The following is a 27203-nucleotide window of genomic DNA, read 5'->3' as shown; positions in this document are numbered from 1 at the left end:
GCTCACCTTTCAGAATTCTAATCCGCCACAATATATTGCATGACTGTTCAATAATACTTCTTTAGTTCAGTTTCAGAAGGCGACCCAAAATCTGTGGTGATGTATAATCTACAGACGTGTCAACGGGGAGAAAAGACACCTCTATTACTTATTCATACCCATTAAAATGCATATCTTGCTATACAAATATCCCTGGGGATATTTGCCAAAGGTAAGACAGAGTGGGGGAATATTTAATAGACCCCTCCCACAATTTACCTGCCATTTAGAATATCCTTATTAGTTATCTGCAATCCCAGCAACCGATCCACAATCTTGTCCTATAAATCTAATAAATCCGAGAGAGAGTAAACTAACCATCTAGTTGTACTACGTATACCTTCATGCTCAAAATATAACACAATTATCCTATATTAACTTACTTTGTAATTTGTCATTTATTCCTCCTAAATCAGTCCCCACGAAATCGCAAGTTCTTTGACCATAATCATCAGTATCATGCAATGTATTATCCAGAAACCATCCATGTAAAAAACCTTCTATCAATTGCGAGAGCTGGCGGGAAAAGCCATTCCTTCCCCCACCCAAGACACAAGTTTGCCTCAATAGAAGTACATCTCAACTTCTCACCTTAGAACTAGTCAAGAAAAACCATCATCCTGCTCATTAAATATTCCAACTTCTAGACTGTTGTTGAAATTATCTAAACACAAAAAAAGAGAAAAGTATATATCCCTGTTATCTCTCTGTGCATCATGTTAACTCGTCTCCCCTAACGCTCAACCCATTAGTTCCATTCTCACCTATAAATAAAAATGTTGTCATTTACAATGCCAATAGCTCTAACTTTTTCAAAGTCGAGACCGTTGCATTGTAAATGCTTGTTTTCACTTGTCACCACGGCCGTTCACTTCCTAATGTCACGTGCACCAGATATGATGCCTTTGGCACATCAAAAATCTTCGAGTCTCCTTGTTTTGTCACTAGCAGTTAGAGCCTAAAATCAGATCCATAATAAACTGATAGAAAATAGTCTTTCTGTGTCAATTCATCTCTTAGCTTAGCAACTTTTAAAAACTTTGCCGGTGACAAGGCCGATCATGAATGGTAGTAAACAGACATTGACACAGCCATGTTCGTTTTAATATAGGACACTTCCTTTCTCTTTCAGGGCGCAAGTCCGACGAGGACGGTATTGAAGATAATGGTCTTGACGAGGATGGGGAGGGACAGGTACGTGCGGTTGGGGATTTCACACAACGCGCCGAAATGAGGGGAATTTTTGTTACATTCTATCTTTCTTTTTCAGGAAAACATGCAGGACATTGACATGATGGATTTTAGCGTCTTAGACGAAGCAGAGATAGATGATGCTGCTCTTGATTCAGGTGATGAAAACAAGGATGACAAAGAAAATCCAGAGGCAGCCGAGGAAGACGAGGTAAAGAGTAATCATTTAATGGGAAACACATGTGATGCAGTATCGGGCAGCTCTGAAGCTCAGTTCTTCTTGGATGGTCTGTTGAGGAGTCTCATAGGATTACATAGCCGTAATTGCCTACAATCTGGGCAGTTTATGCTGGTGGGAGCATTTAGAAAATAGATGGCACTTTATATGATCCCATACATGTTTTCCAGCTTGGCCATTGCACTCTCTAAGTAATAATAGAAAGTGTACATTCAGTGTGGGTTTTTCCCAGGTCAAATTGCCCTTTAGATCTGCTAAATTTAGGTCGCAGCAGCAAGGGCGCCTGGGAGTTGAAGTCCTTCCGATGGACGTAGTCAAATGGGCGTAATTTGATCCACCAGCTTTCTTAATGATCACGGGGGTGCTGTCGGCCACAGGGATTGTGATAATTAGTTTGCCACATAATCCGCTTTCTGCTGCACGATCTGCAGATATCAACACGTTGTTTCTAGCTCAACCGGATCAAAAGTTACCAACCCTGCTGCAGCATATTTTGCTTGTCGCTGGTAGGCTTTTCGTATTAATGTATTTGTGTGTTGGAGGGCAACCGATGAGACTACCTTTGCCCAGATAGTGTTAACGTGTAAAAAAAAAAAGCATTGGGTAGCACGTAACGTGTGCCGCATAATTTGAGCTTCTGTGATTGCAGTGAATACTTAAAAGGCATCACACATAATGGAATTACTTTTCAACTTACGCCAGAGTGGTGCATTTGACATCTGACTTGTTGGTAACTGATAATCTTGGTGCTTAGTGTGCGCAGGAATTTTTGCTCCTTTTGGTAGCTAGAGGACGAGCAGGATTCAATTTTAAGAGTGACTTGTAATTGCGACACAACTAAAACTAAACATCCTTACTTGTGTGCAGTCATGGGAACATTGTCAAAGTTAACTTTATTCCCAATAAATAGACCATGAAAGTACGTTAAACAGTCAGTTTCTGCAAGAATCCATAACTGCATAAGACAATTTATATAAAAGGATATTGCTCCGTGATGTTTAATAAATATACTATAGTCACATTCTATACACACAAAAAAAGGAAAGCACAAAAACCTCAAGGGTCCACTAAGCACTCATGCCAACATAGCTGTTGCTTCACAATGTCTGAGATGTAGTGAGAGATCCCAGCTCTACACACTTGTAAAGTCAAGCAAAGTGAGAGCAAGGCATACTCCCAATGGGATGGGTGAAATCGGAGCCTCAAGGCCATAAACCACATGCTCAGGCCTCAGACATAAAAGGACAGAGGGGATTTAACCATATGGGGTGAGAAGGGCTACAGAAGAGCGGTACACTAAATGCAAAATTGCTTTGCCCATGTTGATTTCAACACAAAGCATGTATTGCCACCTTTTTTGTCAGCGAGAAATGTATTCAGGGATTTTTTGCGCAAGAGTGAGCTGCATCTCCCACCTTTGCAGTTATGGGTTCCCTTGAATTTTTTGAGGCCTGTATTTTGGTGGGATATTAAACTTCGTATTTAACTTTTCAGAGCGGCAGATGGCAGCTGTGGGTCTGGTCGGGTGCTATTGGACTCGGCCTCTGACTAGCTCTGTAAAATTTAGTTTGGGAGTCGTATTTTCATGTTAGATTACTTTCAACACTGAGGATTCTCTAATGCCAGATTTATTTGCACCTTTACGAGCTTAGTGCTGCGTTTGACAAACTGGGACATGCCCCATTGAAGCGCCTAGAACCGACATTTGGTGGTTCACAAACGTCCTGGACTATACGCAAGTCAGATTTGAAATAATTAATTAGCCCTGTTTGTGCACTGGTGCACAGTTGCTGCACTTTGTATATACGACCAGTTTCAAAACAAACCCGTGCAGGTATTAACAAGCAACACTACCGGTATTTGTTGTTGCTGTTTTTTACTTCTTAAATCGATGCCAAATCACTTAATTTTTTTTATATTAAACGAGTATGGTCATGTCTGCTACTCATGTAAAGCGCTCTCTTGGCCGTGTTTATTTATATATCTCTTGTCCATAATGCACAACTGCAACGCAGATTTGGATCAGGCCGTAGCCCATACTGTAGAAAGGGTCTTCAAATGGGCTAATATTGCTGCTATGGGCACATAGTTATTTCAGGAAATTGCTTCAATGAATGGAAGCCACAGGCCAGCACCCCACTCTGAAACGTCTTCCAGTGCAGGTAACCAAATGGCACTTCTATGCGTGTAATTCCCTTTTTATTAGGCCAGCTAAATATTCATGGCCGCCTGACTGCAAAACAGAATTGTGTAAGTTACTAAATTGGATCAAACTGATTCTTTTAGAGCATAGTTAATGAAGCTGGGCTAGCCCTGCTGCCTTTCTGAGCCCGTTTCCAGCGCCGGGACGCCCCTTTGCTGGGGCAACTGCGCGCTTTACAAAATTACATAACTTAACTGTTCTAAATATTTGATTGTCCGATCATCTAATTGTCCGTACGTGCTCTTCCATCCTTGCAGTTGTGTAAGCAACGTTTGCCATACACCACTGGCTGTTATTGGTGATCTGAACTGCGGCTAGCAAAACTTTAGGGCTTGTAATACTAGTAACTTTATCTTATTCCTGCTCGACGACCTACCCATTTTGAAGGCTTCCTCTGATTTCTAAAAGGCAAACATTCTAACTGCAATTGTTTATACCCACAGTGTTTAAAGTAATGGTTATTGGGATTACCATAGTGCTCCCAAAACATTTTTGGTGGTAGATTAAACCATGTTGGGTTCTGTCCTTAATGCGAATGGGTACGAGTTTAGTCAGATGGCTGCTGGTATCAGATGAATGAAAAGGAATGGCTAGAATACGTCAGTGTGTTGTATTTTGTCGTGCACCTTGGCATGCAGTCACTACATTAAAGTAGGTCAGCGCAAATGTATTTCCCCAAAACATCTCCCTCAGCAGAAACGTTTGTGTGAAATAGTAAGATAAAATACACTCGATAAAATTAGCATTTTAATTTGTAGTTCACTTGCACTGAAAAAATAGTACTTCTGATTTCCAGTCCATCTAGTTTACAAACAAAAAGGGGGTGAGGTAGAGCTTGCATTTTTATCTCGGTGCTAGACGTTCTGGTCACCTTATTGGAAGTTTACCATGCCTCCTGTAAAACTATACACTAAATTCACCATGTGTCTCTATTTCAACAGGGTAGTTTGTTTTGAACCCCCTCCACTAATTTTGCCTGGGGCTGCAAACGCTATTTCCAGAAGCTCTTGTTGACACCCACACTAGAAAGAGCACTGCTAGTTCCCGTACTGGGAACATATTACCAGATCATGGCTCCATCTGTTAACCACATCTTATGAAAACCTACTCCTGGGACGTTTCTCACCTCCAATGCAGTGTCTGTCTAAACCACTTGAAGCACTGGAGTTTCTCTTTGTTCATATTTTGTTGTGATCTACTTGGATTGTATTTTCGTCACCAACTTAAAAGTTCCTCTCAGGCTTGTGAGCCATCGGCTGGACTATCCCTCTCCATCCGACTCATGTTGTTGGTTCATACACATTTGTGAAGCTTAACCGTGGACACCTCTTGCCTTCTGAAGTATTTCACATCTATGGGAGCTTCAACGCAGTTGACCACATTCTGGAAGAATGCATGGATTTATGAGTCTTGCATTGGTTCACCGCCCTCGGGCCCTCTGGATGGGCTCCTCAAGCTTCACGGAATACCAGTCCCATGTGGAGAAAGAATCCCCCTCCTCTTCAACATGCATTTGGGAACCCTTGGCCTAAACTCGAGCACTAACTTCACACGTCCATAATTCCAAGGAATGGAGTAGTACTTAAATCGAGCACCTATCTAAAGTACAAGCATTGGACAATGCAACTATATATTCAAGTCTGGTCACCGGACATTAAAATATATTACTCTCCCCTGTTATCAGCGAACATAGTAACATTTACTTCTCATGACAAACACATTATTCAGACCCCAGTTCGATAAAGAGTGCATCATGAAAACAATCCATAGTAGGCTTCAGCCCTCCATTTTGAAGGAGAACCCACTTGAACCCTCGCCACACTGGCTTCCATGAATGGCACCCTACCTGCTTAGGCTCGTCCCATTACTTTAAAGTCATCACATCGGTCCAACATCGAAGGATTCCTCTCTTGATGCTTAACAGAAACCAACTACATTCCTTTGAAGGACATGAGGTGTACAGCTTGCAAACTAGAGAAAATCAAAACATCAGACCTGCTTTGATGCAAGGAGAGCCACCACCAAGGACTGCCGAATGGACCTCCAATTCTGAAACCATTGCGCACTATCAATCACCACATTTAGGATTTGCTTATGCTCTCTGCTCCATCTGGGCACTTCTCTCAGCTCAGATCTCCTTGGTTCCCCTAGTTGGGTTTGTGCCTCTTATGCCAGGTATCATTCCCAGACACGGCCTGCATCTTAGTATTGTATCACAAGGCACATCACTTCATTCTAGCACAGGGTCCTTACTTAGCATGTGTAGCTAGCTACACGAGATGGTTGATCACTTTGTATTGACGAGTTTAATGTCAGCAAAAGGGAATGATGTTACTTGGAATCTTTAAACTGAGCGTTTTCTCTTTTTCTTTCGCAGGAGGCGGATGAGGACAGTGAAGAGCCAGGTACTGTTTGTATACATATTTTTCTAAAGTTTTGCTTTCTTTAACCCCTTCTTAACCACTACACCATCTCACCATATTAAAGTGCCTCTCTTTTTCTATCCTTTCTGTAATGGACTATTCACGTCGAACACTGCTCATGGAGATTGGAAAACAATATCACCAGATCTGTAAACTTTTATTTTGCTAGTCATTTGGTGAACCAAAGTTATTTATTTTTTATGGTAAACGTCAGAACATAAAGGAATGGATTTTCCTTCAAGTTCCACAGGTCTGGTCATATTTAAAGAACATCCGTTGTGAATTTTATTTATTGTAGCTGAAGTAGGGTAGAGAATAAGAGATCCCAGGATTCTGGAAGACCAAGCACACACGTCATAAGAACATCATCTGATAACTTGTTTCCTGGACAGAACAACCCCACTGTCGCCGCTGGAAGATTTTCTAATTGGATACGTGCATTAACCAAATTTACAGAAATGGGGAAGTGAGCTATCGCATTTGTAAATAATTAAGCACCTGGAACATCAGAAGATGTGTGGACGAAGTTTTCAGCGCCAACTTTCTGAAGAACTTGAAGATCGATCAGAAGTTACATGGTGTGAACATTAGGGAATAGCCTTCTTTGGTCTTAGTTTAATACTCCGTTTTGTTGGAATGCGTATAAATGTTGTGTGCTGAGATTTTCCAATCTCTGTGTAGCTTTAAGTTCTTTAGTTAGTGTGGCAGCCTTGCCAGTTCCAAGTTTGTGATTGCTGTATTTCCCTGGTAATTAAACCTTGTGCCATTCTATTCCTGTTAAATCCGTAGAAAATGAGAAAAAGCCCGACACTTTGGGGGAAACTTGTAAATCTGAACCACTTAAGGAAGACTCTTCCGAAAAGGAGCAGACAGTCACACAGGATGCAGGAGCTGTGAAGACCGTCAAAAAGAGCGCAGAGAGCAAATCCACGGACAGTACTTTAGAATTAGACAAAAAATCTACACCGGTTGCTGAGACCAAGGACGCCGATGAATCTTTGGAAGTTGAAGGCAAGGAGTCAAGTGAAAAGACAGATGAAGATAAAAAGGACTCTGATCAAGTAGTTGTAGATAAGACAGCGGATCAGAGTAGTGAAGCTATTGAAGACTCTACAGAGGAAACGTCGAAAACATCGGATATGGACGAAAGCAAGGCTAGCGAAGAGAAAACTGAAGAGGAGCCGAGTGAAGAATCTGCTTCTAAAGAGTCCTCTGCCAAAGAGGGTGATCAGAAAAAGAGGTTTGTCGTTTTCTCAGTTCTAGACCCAACGCTAACGGTCTTTAATGATACGAATGAGATGTTTCCTTCGATTGGCCACCCTCCTTGATGCTAACTTCACGTTAGTACTCTAGCTTATTTAAACGGTCCAACTTCATTTAACTTGTCACAATATTCCAAAATTCTACCTTTCCGTAGTTTCAACAGTAATGCAATTAATTATCCTTCGGAAAATATGATGTGGGTGAATATTTACTTTTTTTAAGTAATTGTCGTTCTAATGTATTTACATTGTAAGTCAGTTTTTATTGTGTTACTTACATGCTATTTTGTCTCTAGTTCTGCCGAGGAAGAAACTACTGCTGAAACGCCAAGTAAGGATGAGAAAGGCAAGTTTTCTACCCTCATAATTTTAGTGTTCGGGTGGGGGGGGGGGGGGAGGGGGGGGGGAGTGCAAATTCATTAAGTGTGCATGACGGGCCCGTAATTTAGAAATAACTTTTTTCAAGTGGACATAAACTAATGCTAATAGTGCATATATTTCCCCCAGTTTCCCAGGTGAAGTTCTCAGGATCCATAAGGGTCCCATTGTTAAAGAGCGTGCCCACCGTAGTAACCCCACCCACCCAACAGCGTACGGGTAGTAATTTAGCTAGTCAATATAGGGACCCCCAATAGTTGTATATTAGCTTATGGTTACATTGGTAGTCATGAGATCTTTGAACAGACTATTACCATGTGCAAAAATGATAAAACAAAAAAGTTAATACTCTATAAAATGTGGCACATGATCCCACATAATTTGCATTTTCTTGTCACAAAATTGACAATCCTGCAGCATAATTTTGTGCTCTCCTGCCACATAATTTTGTGCTCTCCTGCCACATAATTCCAGTGGCCTTGACCTTTAATACATCGCGTTAAGTGCAAAGTATTTATTACAAGTGAGTTTTTAAACGACCTCGGAAATGTTCCTGCGGCCCCCCACCCCCTTATAAAGACAATGCCATTTGTGAACCAAAAGGGAAGTCCAGGATCATGTGTTGACTATATGTGGCCTTGATTGTAATTATTGATGGAGGAAATTTATAAGCTATTACATTTATTTAAAAAGTTTTCTAAATCAAACCCAAAAGCTCTTTTGAACATTACAAAGCCTGTTCTCTCTGGTATTTTAAGGTGTCCCAGGTTGAACAAAAAGGAGGATCAGTTTAAAAAGTATTCGCCCATTCTGCAACCTGGCAGTTTTATGCTTTTTGCAGTTATGTATACTAAACTCGACCAGAAAGTTTTAGAGGGCTTTACCTGAGCATCAAAGCATCAAGACTGGCACTTGTTTCCCCAGTGCCAGTGTGAGCAGGCCTGTCAGTAATGCCATATACTATCCCTCTCGATGTGAGTGAAACCCAATCATACTCTAGCCCGTACAAAAAAAATCGGCCCCCTTTGATGTATTTTCTGGGCCTCCTGGTGCACAGCCTGCTACTACCAGAGAAAACTGAAGTTTTGCAGCGTGAATCTTTCTGGACTCACTATGCTGTGCATTATTTCGCTGTCTAGTGGTTGCGTCCGGAATCATTTTTTTCCTCCTTTTTTTTGTGGTGGCCCAGGTGGTCGTAGGCATATCACAATTTGGTGTCCTTCGTGACGTTGATGTGCTTCCTCTGTAAACTCCCACCTTTGGTTGCTATCTTCAGGTACTTTTTTCCGCCGTTGGGTCTGGATCGTTGCCGGAGAGTTCCAGAGTTTTTGGAAGAGGAATCTGGGAAAACAGCAGAAAATTGACAAAACAAGTTTTCAGCTACACCTGACTACAGGTCAGGTAACTGGAACGAATAACGGTTTACGACCATGATCTCGACGTTCTACGGAGAATGCGCTCGCAGGGATGGACAAAACACTGTTCAAGGTTATCACCAATTGCTACCACAAATGCACCCAGAAAGATCAGCATCCAGTCTGCAACCTCTGCCTACCGCTCGACCACAGCAGCGAAGACGCTCTGCGTTATCACCCAAGACCCTCAGAGTAAGGGCGAGGCAGAGATGCGCGAACCACAACATGCAGGGGCCACCTCTATTGCTCTGAGACTTGGGTCTCCAGTGGAGAGGATGACAACATCGCAGAAGAACCGGAGGACTGCAGTCGTCTAGGTCCATAAGAAGATGTCTTAAGGAGCCCAGAGCGACACTCGTAGAAGCAAAGTCCTGAAAGGGAGCATTGACTAAGGCAACAGCAACCAGGGTCAGTCAGCTGAGCGTATCCTTCGAAAAGGACTCTCCAATCGGCGAATGCCCTAAAAAACCAAGCTAGTCTATGGTTGCCCTCAAAGGACAAGTGTGCCTCATTCCCCTAGCACGCTGTTCTGCGTGAATTCTTATGTCTTAAATTATTCACTTGAATTTATATAGCGCATCTATCCTTGTTGCTCAACGTTGAGCCATCTGCAGACTTGAACATGGATCCGTAACTTCCCAGTTGGTAGCTCACTGCTGATCCATATCCTTACCCTAACCATGTTGCATGGTGCAGTATCCTATGTGGCCAAAAGTGGGCCCATGGGATACCTAGTGACAGCTTGTGGTTCTGCACAATCACCACTGCTTTTACATCTTTGCGGGCTCTTTCTTTGCTTCTGCATTTTTGAATTACATTTCCAAGTATTTGTTTTATACATGCTTATAGGGGAAAGGATGTGGCCTTAAAGCCTGCATTGCTGACCTTGGAGCACAGCAACCAGGTTTGAGTTGCGGGGCTGGTTTAACGTTTCAACTGATGCTTAACATAATGGGTTGCGTTTAAAATTCCACCTTTTATTAATCAAAATATTTTTTCATAGCAATTTCTTTATTACTTTTCTCATTTGTTTTATTTGTTTGAATCTAAATACACCACTTCTTTTTAAATGTTCTATTGAGAATTCATGCAAGTCAAGCCACTGCTTCCTACAAGAAAATTAGAATGGTTTGTTTATTTTCTTTCAGCCAGCATGTTACACTAGTCTCCCCTCCCTCATAACCTTTTCCCCATTTTCTCCATTTTACTGCTCTCTTCAGCAAATCATGTATTTAATGTGTTCTTGATTAATTCCCTTTTAGGTGTTAGTCCAGCGTCTGGTAAAAACCTCTGGGTCAGTGGACTGTCCTCAACAACAAGAGCTACAGATTTGAAGAACCTTTTCAGCAAACATGGAAAAGTATGTGGTTTTACAGCCCTGCTAAGACTAAGCTTTTCCTTTATTTGATTGCCCTACTGTGAATACCCCAGATTGATGTAATGGTCAAAGTAATAAAAAACAGACTAGAAGGAGGAAGGAGTGGCTGGGGAGATAAGCCAGCTTGACTAGAAGCCACATTAAAGTCTCCAGCTATCGAAACTCTACAATAGATTATTTTAAATGACCATGTTCAGCGTTTTAGATTGTTTATACAAAATGCTCACATTTTGTTTGCATGTATTAAATTAATATGGTTATTGGGCAGATGGTAATGTAATTACTTTCTTTTCTGAATAATCTGGGACTCCCTGCTTGCTTGATGGTGTCTGGCCTACTGCAAAGTGTCCTTCTATTACCCAATTGTTCTATGAGAATACTGGTTAATTATTTGAATATTAAGATCCAAGCTAACTTCATTTTTAGGTGGTTGGTGCAAAAGTTGTGACTAATGCCCGCAGTCCTGGTGCCCGTTGTTATGGATTTGTCACCATGTCTTCATCAGAAGAAGCCACAAAATGCATTACTCATTTTCATAGAACCGAGCTGCACGGACGGATGATTTTTGTGGAAAAGGTAAATTATTTCTGAAGTTGAAAACCTAATGTTTGTTTGGTGGGTGGTACCTAGTTCAACTTAAAAGATTCCAGGAGTTTGAGGCCCAAATGTTTGCCTTTTTGAACGAAGCTCAATTTACCAATGACACCCTGGTTCACCATTTTCTATGGAATTTGTCTGGTCATTTGCAGTTACCCATATAGCCAGTTTTATGTAGTGCCTTGAAAGTGTGTGTGAGTATTTTGAATTGTGCTAATTGTTTTACGGGGAGCCAGTGGAGCTCCTTCAGTATTTCAATCTTGTTAGTTTTGAGATTCAGACAGTTGGTATTTATGCAGTGGGTGATTTCAGTATTGCAGACATGGAACCTAATGCTGGTGTTGGGCGTCCTGTCTGAGCGAATTAGCTGTGTCGTTAGCTTAGAAGAGGGCATTGGTGTGACTGCGGTGATGCTGGCTAGAAGTGTTATGAATGCATTTAAGAGGGCCGTGCTCAGCGAGGATCGTTGCACTACTCTGCAGGTTTAGGGCTCCTGGGTCGAAGTTATAGGTTCCATGCAGAGTCCAACCAGACAGGAAAGATCCGATCCATCGGAGTGTCCTTGGATTCCAAAATCGTGAAGGCTTTGTATGGGGATGGGTGGGAGACTGTCAAACGCTGCTTAGCGGCCCCAGAGGTTGGGGGCTGCTGTCTCCTGCAGATGATGGGCCATATGGTTGGCAGTGGTTCTTTGGATAAAATAGGGACTCAAGGTCTTTCTGGTCTGGTGGAAGTTGCTGTAAATTGTGGTTATTTTGTTGCTGAATAATTGAGATTGTCTGATGCTAGCATCAATGTGGCTTAACTGGTGTTACTATTTGGCAGATATGAAAGTGATCCTGCCTGCATGGTCATGGTTCATTCTCAATTGCAGTGATGGGGGGGGGGGGGGGGGGGGGGTCATCAATATGTTTTTTGTACCTACTGACCTGCGGGTCTAGATCTTGTATTGCTCTGTTTGGTGAGGAAGGGGTGTGGTCAAGGCTCGGGGAGTGATCATTTGTTGAAATTCTTGAACGCTTTGGGGAGGCTGTTTCTGTTTTCGGGTCAGTGATACTCTAGTTTCAAGAGTCTGGTCTGGTAGTTGTGCATGCGCAATGAATCTGCCCAGAGGAACGTTCGAGTGTGGTCCGGTCCGTCCAGGAGACTGCTGTAGGCTCTTTGACTCTTGTGTTGCTGAAAGAATTAAAAATAGGGCCACCGAGGTGTCTGGCTATTTGGTGGGTCCTTTTACTCTAGTGAGGGACCAGGCTCTTGCAGGGTCTTCAAGTGCTATTCAAGGGGTGAGGGGGGGTAGGGATCTGTTTCTATCGAGCTAATTTATAGCAAGTGAATGCCTCTTACATGTGCTTGATGTCCGTTTTTTGTCGTTCTGTCCACTCGAACAAGAGGCTTTTTATTGTTTTTTATTGTGCAAAATTCTTTTTGGGTTGAGATTAATCTGAAATAGTAACAAATGTTCGTGGCATATGTAGCCGTGTATACACATGCTGTGCATACTCCCGCCATCTAGTGTCTGGCTCGGGTGTGCAACTTTATTTTTAGTTTTTTTTCCAGCCTTAAGTCACGGGGTAGTGCAAACTTGTGACTTTTTCCATATGTTGTAATAAGGATCATCGAGACCCACCAAATCTATTTAGATTTCTAGATGCTTTTAGTGGGGCATTGATACTTTTGGAGTAACCCTTACAGAAAATCCTCGGGTTTGCTTCTGAAGTGGCAAAATGTTGACAAGCACGGCCTTTTACTGACCTATTGTCTCGAGCCATGTTGCGATGTGGATACGGAGGTGCAGGAGATTGTTTTCTCCTATAGTGTTCCCTGTGACGGGACAAAACCCAGCTAGATGGTTTGACTCCTATTGCTTTAGAGCACATGGTTACCTCATGGCTGAACTCACAGTACCTTGCAGTTTAGGAGAAGTTTTTATTTGTCTATGATGGCTTATAAGAGGCCACTAGATCACAAGAAAAAGCTGTCTGGTGAAATGTTAATGTTCGAGGCATATGGGCTGCAGACCACACACTATTGCATTAGATCACCATCTGGTGGTGGGCCCGGATCATTACACTTTTTGTTGTTGTCTTGGAAGAGTCTTTGTCTGTTGGATGACTCCTCCCTTGGATCGTAGTGTGCATGGGCATCAACTCCATCTTCAGATTGTTTTTTTCTGCCATCGGGCTCGGATGTGTTCATCGTTCGGTCCTGTTACCGATCTCTTTTCGAATCTATAAATCAATCATAATACCATCGGCATAGTCTTAGACAGTGATTCCGGTTATCCGCGTCGCAGAAAGGCTTCACTTCTGGATTCCAGCATTCGTCGGGGCTGTCTGGCCCAACTGCGCCATTCGGCCTTTGGCTCATGGAAAGAACACCCTTCAAGAAGAGCCCTCGGTGTGGACACATTCCCTCACACCGATCTTTATGAGGTTTGGAATCTGTGCTTATCTCCAGATCACGAGAGTCGAGACTGTGAGGCCTGCGCTTTGTTCCGGTCCAAGCAAACAATCAGGGACCGTCGAAGAGTAATGGCGCAGTCATCTTCATCAACACCAGACCTCATCATAGACTAGGCTCCAATCCGATCGCTTCCGAAACAGGGGATTCCGCTTCTGGAGCTGAGGATCAATCTGAAGATTAAGATCTTCCAGCTGGTCAACAGGTCTTGAGTACATGCGTCGACCCTGTTCACCCCACCATACCGGGACACGCTTCGGTTCCACCTTCGGGTCCAGGTGCACACCGACCAAAACCTTCTGACGCTCCGCCTTCTGGCTCGGCAGTGAAGAATATAAAAAAGCCTCCAGTTGACTCTGCTTTTCGGGACAGACGGACTGGAGCCAAAGTCCTTAAGCCAAAATTAACACCGGCACCAAAGCATCCATCTGTACCGAAAGTGGTCGAGCTGAAAAAGTTCGGCACCGAAGAGGTTCCCAAAGCTACCGAACCAAAGACCACCCCGGTTCCGAAAAAAGTGGACCTGAAGACTGTTCCGGTACCGAACATACTTCCGCTCTGAGCGTCGATGAGTCCAAACGTACCGCGGGAACAAAAGAGCACGGATCCTAAGAAAAAATAAGAAGTCTTCGGAACCAAAACCTGCTCCAAAGCATATAGACACTGTAAAAACTAAGCATTTTGACCCCAAATCAGATAAATCTGCGCCGAAAAAGGATTTTCCCCAGTTGAAATAGCTTTTCCAACCTGACCCAAAGCAAGAGACTCTTCATATTAATCCAAAGACTGGACATATCACTACAGTGCCTGAAAAGAGGAAAATGGACTATCCTAAACCACCGCCAGTTACTCTAAAAAACATGCTCAAATTTCCCCCACAGAAGTAGAAATACCAATAGATATTTCTCCTGTACATTCACCATCTAGTACACATAGTCTTGTACCACAAAAACATGCTCCAACTTCCCCCACAGAAGTAGAAATACCAATAGACATTTCTCCTGTACATTCACCATCTAGTACACAGTCTTATACCACAAGATGAGGATGAGGAGTATAGCTACTCACAGGGGGTATGAATGAATGAAATAAGTTTTGTATTGCGCAAACTTTGCCTAGAGGCATCAAGGCGTATGGGATGGAAAGGCTGAAAGCAGTGCAGAGACCAAGGGGGAATCTATAGGTATGCTTTGGTGTAGAGCCAGGTCTTTAAGGCTTTGCGGAAGTGATCAAGAGACGCAAGACCCTTGAGCTTGTCAGGAAGAAGGTTCCAAAGCTTCGGGGAAGGGCAAAGAAGGCCTTCCCTCCCCATCTGGCCTTCTTCGTCCGCGGAATGGACAGAAGGTTCTTGTTGGCAGAGCGCAAAGCCCTGCCAGGGGTATAAAGAGATACAAGAGACCTGGTGTCTTCTGTACCGGATTCGTGAAGGGCACAGTGGGTGAGACAAAGAACCTTAAAGTCTATCCTGGACAGCATCGGGAGCCAATGGGTATAGAGTGAACATCCCATAGACGACATTAATGACCCAGATGATATTCCTAGGCCATCAGGTGACCCATGGGAAGATTATAATGCACCAGATCTGCCACAAGACGATGCATACCCATCTAGACCATCAGTCAGGTTATTGCCTGAAGCTCACTTCCACTCCTCCAACAATACCACCCAGGCAGCGTCCCATGTCACAAGAACACCTACTACTAAGACAAGAGATGGCATCTCTACTGCAAAAGAATGCAAAAGAACCAGTCCCAAAACAACGGAGTTTATTCTGTATACTTTCTCATACTCAAAAAGGACGGGTCCCTCAGACCTATTTTAGATCTAAGGCCCCTAAACCTGTGCATACAATCAGACCACTTCTTATATGGTCACACTACAACAGGTTCTACCGTTGCTAAAGAAAGGCGACTTCCTTGCCACATTAGATCTCAAGGATGCCTACTTCCACATTCCCATCTATCAATTGCACAGAAGTACCTACGGTTCATACTAGGTCAACACTACCAATTCAAGGTACTCCCTTTCGGAGTAACTACAGCACCTCGAGTGTTCAGTGTCTAGCAGTAGTAGCAGCACGCTTAAGAAGGGACAACATTCATGTCTTCCCATATCTGGACAACTGGTTAATAAAATCCAAGTCGTACAACCAATGTGTACAGCACACGCATCAAACGGTATGCCTGTTAGACAAACTGGGATTCTCAGTAAATCAAAAGAAGTCACCTCTCCAACCGTTCCTGTCTCCGCAGTATCTAGGTGCCACAATAGATACCTCCAGGGCAATAGCGTACCCCAATCCAACAAGAATACAAAATATGCAGGATCTTATCAAAAGATTCCAGCCACAACACTCACTACCAGCTCAAGTGTTCATGCAACTAATAGGAATGATGGCATCTTGCATTTTCATAGTACCATACGCAAGACTACAAATGCGCCCCATACAAGAAGGCTTGGCAAGTCAGTGGAAACAGGCTCAGCAACAAATAACAGATTTGGTGGTGGTAGACGACCTGACATATCGCTCTCTGCAATGGTGGAACACCAAAACCCATTCCAAGGGCCGAATGTTATAGAACCTGTTCCACAAGTAATATTAACCACAGACTCCTTTCTCACAGGATGGGGAGCACATTTGGCTCCTGAGGTCTTGGAATTTGGATACCTAAATTTACCACCTGATTGCATAAAAGAAGCAAGACGCCCTACCACTAGAGCATGTTATGGCGCAAAGTGGAAAAGGTTTGTTGTATATTTCACAAATAACATCAACCCCATAGATGTTTACATACAAAACATCATATGCTACCTGTTAGATCTGCAAAGATCTAACTTAGCGTACGCCTCAATTACAGTTTCTTACATGGAAATTTGCTTTTTTAGTATCTATTACCTCACTTAAAAGAGTAAGTGAGATCCAGGCATTAACAATTCAAGAACAATTTATACAACTTCATCACAAAGTGGTTCTTAAAACAAATACAAAGTTTCTGCCAAAGTTCATTTCACCTTTCCACCTCAACCAATCTATTGAGTTGCCAGTATTTTTTTCTCCAACTGCAAACAGTTGCAGAAAGCTCTACATATATTAGATGTAAAAAGAGCGCTTCTCTACTACATTGATAGGACAAAACCATTTTGTAAAACTAAGCAACTGTTTGTGTCCTTTTCTCCTCCACATAAGGGCAATCCTATTTCAAAATCGGGCATTGCAAGATGGATTGTTAAGTGCATTCAAATTTGTTACCAAAAAGCAAAACGCACTCTATCCATTTCACCTAGTGCTCGTTCTACCCGTAAGTATGGGGCATCTATGGCATTCCAAGGAAATATACCATTAGATGACCTCTGTAGAGCAGCTACATGGTCTACTCCGCACACATTTACAAAACACTACTGTGTAGATGTGCAGGCAAAACAACAAGCAAGTGTGGGCCGGGCTGTACTCTAAACATTACACTACTGCAACAGATGCGGGTGGTCGCCGCTAAGGGAGAAACTGCTGTGTAATCTATGCAATAGCGTGTGGTCTGCAGCCCATATGCCTTGAAACAGAAAATGATACTTACCAGTATGCATCTGTTCTTGGCATGTAGGGCTGCAGAACCACACACGCCTCCCCGGCTACCTGTATCTGTTCCAGTATTATCTTATTTAGATACACAACACATGGTCATCTTTATCTGTACTCGTACAACTCCATCATTTGCCCAATGGTTAAAACACTCTGAAGATGGAGTCTATTCCCATGCGCACTACGACCTAAGGGAGGAGTCATCCAACAGACACTCTTCCAAGACAACAAAGTGTAATCATCCTGGCCCACCACCAGATGGTGATCTATTGCAATAGTGTGGTTCTGCAGCCCTACATGCCAAGAACAGATGCATACTGGGAAGTAGCATTTTTCTTTTGCTTTTTGGAGATTCTTCCTAGGCTGGCTTAAGCTCAGTTAGTGGTTGACCTAAACGAGTCCCCACAGCATGAGGCCACTGGCCTACTGGACCCCAGGTAATTTATTGACTTACCTCTTTGTGCCCCGCTTTGTGAACAGTCTGCTGAGGGGAGCCGCTAAGCGATGTACCTTGCAATCTTCGCCCCATGCAATTATTGTGCTATCTCGGAGGGCGATAAACAGTAGCTTCTGTACTAAGGACAGATTTTCTTGTGGGCTCAGTAGCATAAATTGCTGGTAGGATTCTTTTTGATAGGTCTGAGTACTGGGCCCAGGAATATCCTCCTTTCTGCTCTCTGTATACTTTTCCATATTTAGGGGTCCTGTTGGATGAAGCCTTCCTTTGGAAGCCATCAGGTCGGCTGAGTTTGCTAGGAGCATTGAAGCGTTTCTTTTCAACTTTAAAGGAATTAGTGACTATATATTAAACCTAATGTCTCCATTGCTCTGCCATGCAAGTATACCGCGTATTCACTGTGCTGTTAGTTTTTTTTAACTATATTGGTTCATAATGGTGGGGGTATGTATTTAGTTGTAACTGGTATTCGTATCGGGACTGAATTTAAAAAAAAAAAAAAAAAACTTGTCTCGATAATTAACCATCCAGTATCTAAAAACTTCTAGGCAAAGAATGAACCAGCTGGCAAAAAACCTGAGAAGAATGAAAAGGAATCCGGTGATCAATCTGCTGCCACAAAGTCTGAAAAGTAATTATCTTTATACTGCAATTGTGGTTAGCTTTTTCCGCAATAAGTACACATTTTTGTGGTTTGTTGTAACCCACTATTTGGTTTACATTTCGAGTATATCGAGAGTCGGAAGATTATTTTACATAATGCTGGTGTTTAAGTTTTGATGACTTAATCCAAACTTATCTATAAATAAAGTAACCCAGCCTTTGAAAGACAATTAACCCCAGGAAACGTGACAGTTTTTTATCTTACCATAAACGTTTTTTACTCAAAAGGTGGTAATCACTGTGCTAGATCTACAAATAGTCTAAGTCTTTAGTTTGGTATTGGCTCAACATAAAGTGCCTTTGTTCAACCCACTGTAAAACTAATGTTGACTGCTTACGCTCTTAACACTTGTTTCGTTTACGGCTCCCATTTTAACTTAACGATTATTAAGGACATTTGAATTTGCCAATGGATGATTGTCTCCATTTCAATATTAAGTCTTTTTATTATTTGGTCATCTTTTTTGCTCTTTCCTAAGTATATTCTATTGAGGATCCCATATGCACACAGAATGTTTCCTTAGGCCTTTTTTGCTGGTTCCAGCTAAAGAAGGCTCATGTACTTGGTCTGAAACTTTGGTTTCAATATTGCTAAATCTAGATGTTTGTGAAAGTGACACTACACCACACACAGCAAATACAGCCCTTCATCAGGGTCAGTCAGTCAAATCTTTATTCAGCGAAATGATAGTCATAAAAGAGCACATAAAAGATTTTTTTAACAAAAATAAACATGAAAGAAGGTTGACACTTTCTAATGTTTAAAAATCTTAATGGTTTATGTCACGATTCAGGGCTGGTTCCTCTTTTACCCAGACACTACTCCAAAGCATCAGAGGTGCTGGATGCATGTGAAAGGATAATGGTGTTACACCCAATTCCTTGTGGCACATAATAGCAGGTGTACTACTGAGCACATTTTTTAACTTGTCTACTTTTGAGTGCACATCTTTTAGTAGGTAAACCAGATTGACTTGCCACTAATCATTGTTTGCCCCATAGTCCATGTCCACACTATTTTCTTTTAATACCTAATGTGGCTCATTTTAAGGTCCTCATCAAGCAGTAAGAAGGATGACAAAAAAGATGATTCTAAGAAGTCTGACGACAAAAAGGACAAAGATGAGAAAACATCTTCTGATCATTCTAGAACTACTAAATCAGGTACGTTATGTGAATGCTTTAATTCTCCAAGCAGTGGTTAAGCTGAAATAACTTAACTGTAGAAGACTAGATACCTTCTAAAGGTTCAGAGTGTCAGATGAATTTCTCCGCCCATCATGGTGGTGCAGTAGTGTATTAGACTTCCAAGTCTGTTTTTTTAAATATGGGTAACTCGTACCGCAAAGACCGTGGGCAAGGTTCTGAAGTCTGGTAGCCTGACTTTATTTCAGCCATGGTGTTGCACTAACCATAGCATGTGCGCATGGCCTGGGACCTGCACCCTTCGATGTGATGTTCATGACCTATTTGGCAATACTTGATGGGCGCACAAATTGTAAACTCTTAGCAGGCAGTCAACTAGTGCCCTTGACCTGGTTAAACTGCAGTGTGTGGTGGTAGCAGTGTGTGGTGAGAGCACTGTGTGAGCATGGCATAAGTTTGAGGGTGAGGGCTGTTTACCGTAGACAGTGGAGTATTGCCACATTCGAGGCTGCTCCTTTGGCACCTTCCAGTTGGACATTGTTAGCAGAGGAGAGCTGACTGCTTTCTGAGCACCACCACTTGGTAGAGGTCTAGACCACGGCTGCCCTTTTACACCTTAAAGCTGCTTCATGAAGCCTGCTAGCCTTGCTAAGAACTAGCACTTACTTTGTGCCCATTGTTTGGATATGTCTCCATATAACCTGTAGCGGTAGTGCACTAAGGATGTTCCAGAAACGGTCTTGTGAAAGAACTAACCACACCAGTTTGGAAGCCACAGAACACACATCTCCTGGAAATAATGTATAAACCTGGCATCCAAACCACGCCTCTTTATCACAGTTACACCACTCTGCAGTGTGATCTGGACTGGCAGGACAGCACCTGGAACCTGTGCTGTCTGCTGAAGGGGGGGGAGAGAGAATGTGTTCCTGCTCCTGCAAGAATAGGCTGTCCTGTGGGAGAATCTATTCTTGTTCCTAGTATAGTAGGAGTAAGAAGTAGTGACCGGAGTTTGGAAGGAATCTCCTAGCCTCCCTAATCTGCTCTCATTAAGAAAATAACAATCGTCCTAAATGATAGCAATATCGGCAGTTTGCTGCTGCTGAAAGGCCAGTGTAGCGGGTGTGCCAAGAGAATCACCCTTTGAGGTCAGTCTGCCTGCCTCTCTGGCCTAGGGAACCTGCTCTTGCTGAAAGCTGCCGGAAGAAGCCATGGCCCTAGTCTTACCAGCGTGTCGAAGATGATCAAATGTCCTGGTCAAACTACGGTGTTTTCCATGTCTTTATTGAAGTAAAAAGCAAACTGAGCGTTTGTCCCGCCTAAGCCTGGTGGGGTGATTACCTGGACCAGTGCCTCATTTGTGCAAGTCTTCAAGGCGGTGCCATGAGTTGTGGGTGCTGAAGCTCTGTTAAGAGACTTGAGGACACCAAGCTCCTACATTAAAACAGTATTGCATTCTACTCGTGTGATTTAGTGTCAAGTAGTGCGGTGTAATTGAAGTACTTCAGTCTACTTGAGTGATTAGCATTATTTCTGTATTTTTGGCATCCCAACTATCTCCGTGGGCAGCTTATTGCCTTAGCCACCCTTGGAGACCAATGCAGCAATGATTGTAAATGTTTGCACTTGGCCCAGTTCACAGAGCCATAGTATGAGACTGCAGTAGCAAATAACCTTAATAGAGAGGGGTTACGCTCTACTGCAACACTAACCTACATGCCCTGTATTCAGCAAACAGGTGAAATGTTTGTACTTGCTCCAGTTATAACAGCTACTTAATATCCTACAGAAATGTACAGAAATTCCAAAGGGGAATTTAACAATAAGACAAGTGGTATAGTTTTTGATGTAAGATTCACAGAGGAGTAAGTTTGTCCAAACCAGAACAAGTTGGAACGTAGCAAAGTATCTAGGTATTAATGTACGGGCTGACTAGCAGGATAGTACAAGGAGCAAGAGCATATATAAAACCTGCAATAGAACCGAACACCTTCAGACTAATGGAGAGTCCAGTAATGCAGGTCCAAGTGGACTGTCACTTTTCTACCCCTACAACCAAACCAGCATTTGCAATTCAATAGGTCTTGCATGTACGCGAGTTTCAGCCATTGGCATTGTAAATGACAATTTGTCGTTTACAATGCCAATAGCTTAAACTCGCGTAAATGCGAGACCTATTGTATTGCAAATGCTTGTTTAGTTATCATGCTGTGTTTCCTTGCGTAGTATATAGAAAAGAGTTCAGGTCACAGCGAGGCTAGTGTACAGACGGTGTGGGCCTCTACGTGAACCAACAAGAACCCTGCCCATCCAGAGAAGTCTCAGCAGAGGACTGCACTTGTACATGTTACACAGACTTTCCAGAAATACACAAGGAAAACGAGACAGGCGGCCGGTTTCTTGTCGCGGGCTAGGCTCCACCTTCTACATGGATATGTTTAATAGTACCTGAGAGGAGAAAATAAAGGAACGCTGCAAGCAAGCTGTAGGTGTGTCCGGGCGCAAGCTGAGAATGCCAGACAAGACATGCCGTGAGCATGCACATCTCTCCCTCTTGGGCACCCAAGTCGACAACAATAGAACTTGCCAAGACAGCCCAAGCGCTGCATCGCTAGGCGAGACTTAAAAAGCCAACACTAAAGCAGGCAAAATCCCTTTTCAGGCATGGTGGGCAGGGGCCGAGGCGGGGCAAGTGGGCGTGGTCGAGCGTGGTGGTGGTAGGGTTTGAGGCACGTCCTATCAGGATGGTAATATATTAGATACATGTGAACCATTCGGTGCAGACTCCAAAATTAACTGGCTGCTTTTTTTTAGTAAAGGTATCCCAATCCTGAGTACAGCCACTTGTAATGTCAATATATTTCACTTACTATCATATAGTATTAATGCCCATTAACTTGCATAATTTTAAAGAACAGTACCACGCCCATCTTTCTTAAGGTACTATATTTTAAGTTTTACAATTAAAAATTTACTTTTATTTATTTGCAGTAATAATAATAATAATTAGACCACTTTTTTATTGCATGGCATCTAAATATATATGTGAATTTGCCATGTTAACTGAGTTGTCTTTAATTTTATTTAGGAAGCAAAGGAGCAAGGACAGTGGTTATGGATAAATCTAAAGGCGAGCCTGTCATTAGTTTAAAAACATCTGCTTCTAAAGAGAGGGTAAGTACCATTCAGTTGCTTATAATTGTTTTCCAAACTGCATCAGAATACGATAGGTTATCAGTAAGCAAGTTTTGAGGAGAGGCTTTGAATAAGTGAGCACTTTCTTGTCCACTAGTGGGTACTGATTTATAATCCAATTTAATGGTGACTGCTTTATAACTGATCAATGTTGTTGGTAAACTGCTTACATTGTTGTAGCAGTAATCCAAATTTGTTTTGTGAGAAATGGATTCATTTGGTTAAACAGTTGCCAATCAATTTGAAAATTCTCTTCTGCCATCTTTAAATATTGTGCAGTGGGAGACTTCCCTGACACACTAGACTAGGGAAACAAATCCTACCCTGGCTGTTATGTTAACAGCCCCTAGTCCAAAAAGGGATGGGGGCTTTCAAGACCATTATAAATAGTTCCCCATAATCTCCGACCGCTCTATGTACTTAATGCAAAAAGAGTTTGGGTCTAGCTGCTGTCGAACATCCCTTATTAACGGATGGGGAGGAGTAGAGTGGGCATACCTCCAGGAGAGCTGCTTTGACGGAAATGAAAGAAACAGTAGCACAACTGTTCCAACTCATGCAGGAACTTTGTAGCCCAATTGACGTGTGCAAACGTCAAATTTGATCCACTTCCTTGTATTTGACTCCCCCCATCTTTAAACTTGTTCCTTGTATAGATCTGTAATGCTTATGGTTCTCTTAGGTTACTTCCCTCGGAAACTAATCCTATCCTGAAAGTGGTGCATAATGTTCCCAAGACTCTGCATAGCTCTTTCCTAGGGGATACCTCTCTGCCTAATATGGAGTTAATGCAGAAAGTAATGTCGACTGCCGCCCATGCTTTGTATGCTCCCACAGTTAAAACAGATTTGTAATAATATGGTCAGCCCTGGAATAAACCAGATCAGGCAGGATTTTTTTTATTTTTTAGGCTTTGCCCGATTCACTTCTTTGGGTAAACTGGGTAATTACTAGGGGTGGGCGGAACTTGCGTAGTATCGCTACACAAACTTGTAAAACTGCGAGCACGCAAAAGTGCCGCGGACACACGGAATTGCTTGTCTGCCTGTTTGCAATGCTTTTTTCCTGTTCGCAGAGGCTGTTTGCATGTTCAGGGAGAAATCTCGCGAACATGCATTTTGAGGGCGTGAATAAGCTAAAAATTCACCCGCGGAATTTTTGGCAATTCCGCATTCTCCACGGAATGCGAAATTACCCAAATTCCGCGAGTGGAACGGAATTTAACACCCTGGCATACTAATTACTGTGGCCTTTTGGTGTACTTATGAATAATCCATTTACACACAGGCTCCTTCGTTTTATGGTGTGGCTTTTTTTCTTCCATCATCTACAGACTACAAAGAGCCAAGATAGAAAGACTGACAGCAAAGAGAAGAAAAATATTTTGTCATTTGATAAAATCAAAGAGCAGCGTGATCGCGAACGCCAGAGACAGAGGGAACGTGATATTCGAGAAATGGAAAGGAGACGGTAAGTTGGGATGCCAATTGTCATAGGAACTTTCATTGTTTTAAATTTAGTTATTTAAATTATACAACAATTTAAAGTCTTACATCACAACGGACACATTGTTAAGAACATATTTGTACAATTATACTGCCTTACAAGGGCATTTTTCATTGTTTCAATTTAAACCACACTTTTTGCAACTGGCTACCATTGTGAAGTTAGTACATTAATACTGCACTTCAAATGAATAGGTTCCCTTGCCGGTGTCCTATTTACACTTAGCAGGGTAATTTGTATTCATTTCGCTTACTAGGGCTCACTCGTGCGAAGAAGAGGGTCTAAAGATTGAACATGCATGTTTGTGCTTGCTTCTGGTTTTCTTAAGCACGTGGATGAAATTGGTCCTGACCTGCTTCTTTTTGGTGTTTTCCCGTAGAGACCGTGAGCGTCGAGACCGAGAACGCATAAGGATGCTCCGCGAGAGAGACGAGCGGGAAGAGCGCGATAGGCTTCACAGGGAGCGCGAGAGGCTGGAGTTCGAGCGGACCCGTCTCGAGAGAGAGCGCATGGAGCGAGAGCGCCTGGAGATGGAGAGGAAGCGCATCGAGCAGGAGCGGAGGCGGGAGCAGCTCCGCATCCAGCGGGAGAGAGACGAGCTGCGCCGGCAGGAGGAGCAGCTGCGCTACGAGCAGGAACGCAGGTCTGCCACCAGGAGGCCCTATGACCTAGACGGCAGGTACGGATTGGGCACCGCGGCTCCCGCGCTCCTAGGGGTTGTCTGCAGCCACTGCCTTCTTTGAAAGAATGGAAGGGAATTTGGTACATTTTAAAATCCGTACTGCTGTTCTTGTCACTTTTTAAAACGACCTGCTGGCTGGGATTTGATTTTAGGTTTCCAATCTGATAAGAATTCATGTGGATCAACTGATACGAGTAACATTTCAAATCAATTTTTGAAATGCTAAGTTTTACCATTGCCTTTCAGTTTATTTATTTTATTTATTTATTTAAGAGGTTTTATATAGCGCTGGCTGGACCCAGGAGTATCAGAGCGCTTTACAAGGTGTTTCCATACAGGTACAGTGTGTATAAGCACAGACAACGGAATAATAAAAGAACAAGTCCACATAGGATACATGACATCTAGATAAAAAAGTAAAAACAATTGCTAGACACTATGAGTCCTACAAAATAGCGGTCACAGTTTGGCGGGAAGCCTCACTTAGGTATACAAAAACATGCAAGAGAACTGACTGTCATGAGGAGGGGAGGTAAGGTGGTCAGATAGAAGGAAAGGGAGTTGGCCAGGCGGGATGGTCACAAGTCGTATGCAGAGCAGATAGGTGGGGTGATGCAGAGGGGCGAGGCTACCAGGGAGGGATTAGAAACCCCAGTATTTATTAAGGAGAAGAAGTTTGAGTTCTTTTTTGAAGCTGGGGTAGGACTGGTTACAGCGGAGGTCTTTAGGGAGGGCATTCCAAATAAGTGGGGCATTGCCTGAAAATGAGCGTGACTGAGTGGAATTCTTTTTCTGAATGGGGGGAATAAGTAGGAGGGTGTTGGAGCTTCTCAGTGATCGCGTGCAGCCTGCTTTGGTCAGTTTATTGGAGAGGTATGCCGGTGTGTTTTGGTGGAGGATTTTGTGCGTAATGCAGGCGGTTTTATATGTGGATCTACCTTCAATGGGGAGCCATTTAAGGGATTTAAGGGCGGGAGAGATGTGGTCAAATCGTTTGCAGTCCGTGATAAGCCTAGCTGCGAGGTTGAGCACAGATTTAAGAGGTGCCAGGTGGGTTTTGGGAATTCCGGTGAGGATGGCATTGCCGTAATCAATGCGCGATAGAGCAAGCGATTGGACTGCCAGTTTAAAGTCATCAATTGGGATGAAGGGCTTAATTTTCATAAGGTTACGGAGGGTAAGGAGGGCTCCTTTGGCAGAGTTGTTGATGTGAACGTTGAGAGTTAGTCGGTTGTCAAGAGAGATGCCCAAGGATTTGACTGAGGTGGCTAGGGACAGGGAGCAGTTGAGTTTCATGAACGTGTGACTGAAGAGGCCTTTTTATTTTTTGTCAGTAGTTTTAGCTTTCGCAGCGCACTAGTTTTTTTTTTCTTGATTTGTTTACGATTGACAAACACTGCATTTGCAAAAAAACTGTCTATCGTTACCCGGCATAGTTATTTTAAGGCAGGTTAGTTAGAGCTGGGGAATGAGATTTGAGTGCAGGAATCTGAATGGCAGTATATCTTACTTTAGAAAACCCAATTTCAAAGCTTGTGACTAGACGTCGAATGTAGGGGTGTATCTTGTGTTTATTTAAAGACTAAAATGAAGGCCCAGTAGTAAACCTTTTGAATTCTTTTTCAGGCGTGATGATTATTGGCCAGAGGCGAAGCGGATGGCAGTGGATGACCGCTACCGCTCTGATTTAAGCCGTTCAGATCGTCTTCATGATTATGATCACAGAGGCGATCGCAGTAGATATCCAGACGATCTTGACAGGTTGGTGTGATTCTTGCTTGCAAATAACTCAGGGTTGCCAAAGTTAACTAATATGCTCATTAAAAAAAATATAATAATTTATAATTCTCACCTTAGTGAGAACAGTAATTAACCTGAATGGCTACAGGGACTTCCAATATAACGAACTTGCCATCTATAGTGGTGGTTATACCACACTGGGAACATTTTTTCCATCTTGGTGGCTGCTACTAACTGCTTTGGTAGTTTCCAGTACTATATTGCACGTAACAACCATGTGATTTGTACCTCTAGAATATGGTTTACCTTTTTAAAAAAACTTAAATTTTCTTGCACTGGGCACATTGAGTGGTATACTTCATTTGGCAGTGTACTAGTGATGACTAAGTACTTTGGTTGGCCATTACTATGGTCTTTGCTATGGCAGACCAACATAGATCTGTTAAAAAAAAACTGTAAATGTCATTCTATTATAATGTCAATTTTTTTTTTACCTAGGCGCGAAAGCTCACGATCTTCTTTGACAGACCGAGATAGTCAAGTAAGTAACAGTTTTCTTCATATTTCTGTTAGTTTTGGGTGAGCCTTGGCTGTATGCGACGGTAATTCCATTTTTAATTTAATCCTAAATGGCAACAGCTGTACTTTTCTGA

General features: G+C 42.7%; 1 protein-coding gene across 2 annotated transcripts in view; it reads left to right on the top strand.

Annotated features, from left to right (window-relative positions):
* Window positions 1-27203, top strand: part of LOC144798897 (scaffold attachment factor B2-like) — a 42437-nt gene that overhangs the window by 6208 nt on the left and 9026 nt on the right. For both annotated transcript variants that reach the window (XM_078669992.1, XM_078669993.1), the window contains exons 3-16: window positions 1172-1233; window positions 1310-1441; window positions 6049-6076; window positions 6884-7334; window positions 7653-7702; window positions 10412-10509; window positions 10954-11103; window positions 18167-18249; window positions 19333-19445; window positions 22516-22601; window positions 23956-24092; window positions 24508-24807; window positions 26437-26571; window positions 27049-27091. In XM_078669992.1, the coding sequence (XP_078526118.1) occupies window positions 1172-1233; window positions 1310-1441; window positions 6049-6076; window positions 6884-7334; window positions 7653-7702; window positions 10412-10509; window positions 10954-11103; window positions 18167-18249; window positions 19333-19445; window positions 22516-22601; window positions 23956-24092; window positions 24508-24807; window positions 26437-26571; window positions 27049-27091 (1868 nt within the window). The remainder of the gene's footprint in view (window positions 1-1171; window positions 1234-1309; window positions 1442-6048; window positions 6077-6883; window positions 7335-7652; window positions 7703-10411; window positions 10510-10953; window positions 11104-18166; window positions 18250-19332; window positions 19446-22515; window positions 22602-23955; window positions 24093-24507; window positions 24808-26436; window positions 26572-27048; window positions 27092-27203) is intronic.

Source organism: Lissotriton helveticus, chromosome 12 (assembly GCF_964261635.1).
Source record: "Lissotriton helveticus chromosome 12, aLisHel1.1, whole genome shotgun sequence".
Lineage (NCBI taxonomy): Eukaryota > Metazoa > Chordata > Amphibia > Caudata > Salamandridae > Lissotriton > Lissotriton helveticus.
The sequence above is the reverse complement of the archived record's forward strand: the minus strand, read 5'-3'. Positions and strand labels throughout refer to the sequence as shown.